Genomic DNA, 2,500 nt, shown 5'->3' with positions numbered 1-2,500 from the left:
CTCCGCCTCCTCCATCCCGGCTGACCCCGCGCCGGCGTCAGACTGTACCTCTCCCGCTAGCGACTGCACCCCGCTCACCTCCGTCAGCGACGCCCCAAAAGCCTCCCCCAAAACTGCCCCCAAAGACAACCCCAAAACTGACCAAACCGCCGTCGCCCCTCTGGTTGACCTAAGCGACACGCCCACTCCCGCCGCTGGCTCCGCCCCTAATGCCACAGCAGCCCCTAAAGCTCCGTCGGCTTCTCCCAGCCCCTCCCCCAGCCAGGCGACAGCCAATGAGGCTCCAGGTGGCGGAGCGGGCGTGGCAGAGTCCGCACAGAGCGCGCCCAGCAGTACGGAGCCTCAGGTAGACGTGGCACCAGCGCCCCCCTCCACAGAACCCACACGGGGCAGTCCGACCAGCACAGCACCACCCTCTGGTGGACTCAATGAGTATGACACCCTCTAGACTCTGTAGCGTCTGTCTTTACGTGTATGTCTGTGTGTGTGTGTGTATGTGTGTGTGTGTGTGTGTGTGTGTGTGTGTGTATGTGTGTGTGTGTGTGTGTGTGTCCCTCACCCTTAGCCTCCATCACTCACACACTCCTTCACTTCACTCCTCCTCTTTTTCTCTTTATCAATGCACTCGTTTGCTCAATCACTCACTTGCTCACTCGTTCACTCGTGCTCACCCTCACCTCTCACTCTGTATCTCTCTCTCTCTCTCTCTCTCTCTTTCTCTCATGCTCTCACTCTCTGCTCTCTCTCTCTCTCTCTCTCTCTTTCTCTCATGCTCTCTCTCTCTTCACTCTGTGTGTCTCTCTCTCTCTCTTTCTCACTCTCTCACTAATATCCTGGTCGTATTATCTGAGAAAGCTGTGTTCAGTGACTGTGCAGATTTGTCCTTTCTGTGAGACATCACCACGGCAAGAGAACACGTTTACAGCCAGCCAGCCAAGATTGTCCAGAAGACGCAGCGGAGTGGGAAGTCCTGTGGTGTGGGATGGCCAGCTATGGGCATATTTCAAGTTCATAACAGCAGTAAGAGAGTGGACAAAACTGTCCAGTGGGAAAGACAAGGAGCAGACGAGGACTCATTCAGCCTGGTTTCCATAGCAATTATACAGCCTCGTTCCCATAGCAATCTAAAGCCTCGTTTCCATAGCAATTATACAGCCTCGTTCCCATAGCAATCTAAAGCCTCGTTTCCATAGCAATCTACAGCCTCGTGCCCATAACAACCTTCAGACTCATGCATGTTCCAGTCTAAAGCCTCATGCACATAACAACCTTCAGACTCGTGCCCATTCCAACCAGGGCTTCGTTTCTACAAAGGAAAAAGAACTCAAAAAACTTTGCAACTTTCGCTTGACAATCACTGACTCACAACTGAGTGTCATTGTTGAGTTGAAAATAACTAATAAGGAGTCTGTATCAGTGTTTAGAACATCACCCAGTGTTTAGAACATGACCTAGTGTTTAGAACATGAGCCAGTGTTTAGAACATGACCTAGTGTTTAGAACATCACCCAGTGTTTAGAACATGACCTAGTGTTTAGAACATGAGCCAGTGTTTAGAACATGACCTAGTGTTTAGAACATCACCCAGTGTTTAGAACATGACCTAGTGTTTAGAACATCACCCAGTGTTTAGAACATGAGCCAGTGTTTAGAACATGAGCCAGTGTTTAGAACATGAGCCAGTGTTTAGAACATGAGCCAGGGCTCCTCTATCCCATCACAGCAGCGCTGTCTGTCCGTCGGTACAACACACGGTGCTGATGAAATAGTCCACTCAACTGCCCTCCACAGCCAGAGTATAGTCCACTCAACTGCCCTCCACAGCCAGAGTATAGTCCACTCAGCTGCCCTCCACAGCCAGAGTATAGTCCACTCAACTGCCCTCCACAGCCAGAGTATAGTCCACTCAACTGCCCCGCTCGGCCAGAGTATAGTCCACTCAACTGCCCTCCACAGCCAGAGTATAGTCCACTCAACTGCCCTCCACAGCCAGAGTATAGTCCACTCAACTGCCCTCCACAGCCAGAGTATAGTCCACTCAACTGCCCTCCACAGCCAGAGTATAGTCCACTCAACTGCCCTCCACAGCCAGAGTATAGTCCACTCAACTGCCCTCCACAGCCAGAGTATAGTCCACTCAACTGCCCTCCACAGCCAGAGTATAGTCCACTCAACTGCCCTCCACAGCCAGAGTATAGTCCACTCAGCTGCCCTCCACAGCCAGAGTATAGTCCACTCAGCTGCCCTCCACAGCCAGAGTATAGTCCACTCAACTGCCCTCCACAGCCAGTCTCCACTCCACAGAGTCTCCCAACTGATCTGATTAGGTCAGCGCATCATTTGTTATCTTTTCATTACGGAGCGCGAGCAAAAAAGCTATCATGTGTGGAAGGAAAGAGTGAAGGAGAGAATCAGAGAACTAGAGATGAAAAGAGAGAGGCTTGAGGAGTATTTGAAAGTGAGAGAGAGAGAGAGAGAGAGAGAGAGTGGGATATACAGG

The 2,500-nt window shown here is 51.4% G+C and overlaps 1 protein-coding gene across 6 annotated transcripts in view; it reads left to right on the top strand.

Annotated features, from left to right (window-relative positions):
• The window catches only part of LOC121709225 (neural cell adhesion molecule 1-like), a 186,963-nt gene that overhangs the window by 182,302 nt on the left and 2,161 nt on the right, over positions 1 to 2,500 (top strand). For 4 of the 6 annotated variants that reach the window (XM_042092440.1, XM_042092438.1, XM_042092437.1 and 1 more), the window contains one exon: positions 1 to 432. This exon is cut by the window's left edge and continues 42 nt beyond it. The exons of the other annotated variants lie outside the window; for them this stretch is intronic. In XM_042092440.1, coding sequence (XP_041948374.1) covers positions 1 to 432 — 432 coding nt within the window. The remainder of the gene's footprint in view (positions 433 to 2,500) is intronic. 6 annotated transcript variants of the gene reach the window in all.

The sequence above is a fragment of the Alosa sapidissima genome, chromosome 5, assembly GCF_018492685.1.
Source record: "Alosa sapidissima isolate fAloSap1 chromosome 5, fAloSap1.pri, whole genome shotgun sequence".
Lineage (NCBI taxonomy): Eukaryota > Metazoa > Chordata > Actinopteri > Clupeiformes > Clupeidae > Alosa > Alosa sapidissima.
Note: the sequence above shows the minus strand (reverse complement) of the source record. Positions and strands in the feature narration are given on the sequence as shown.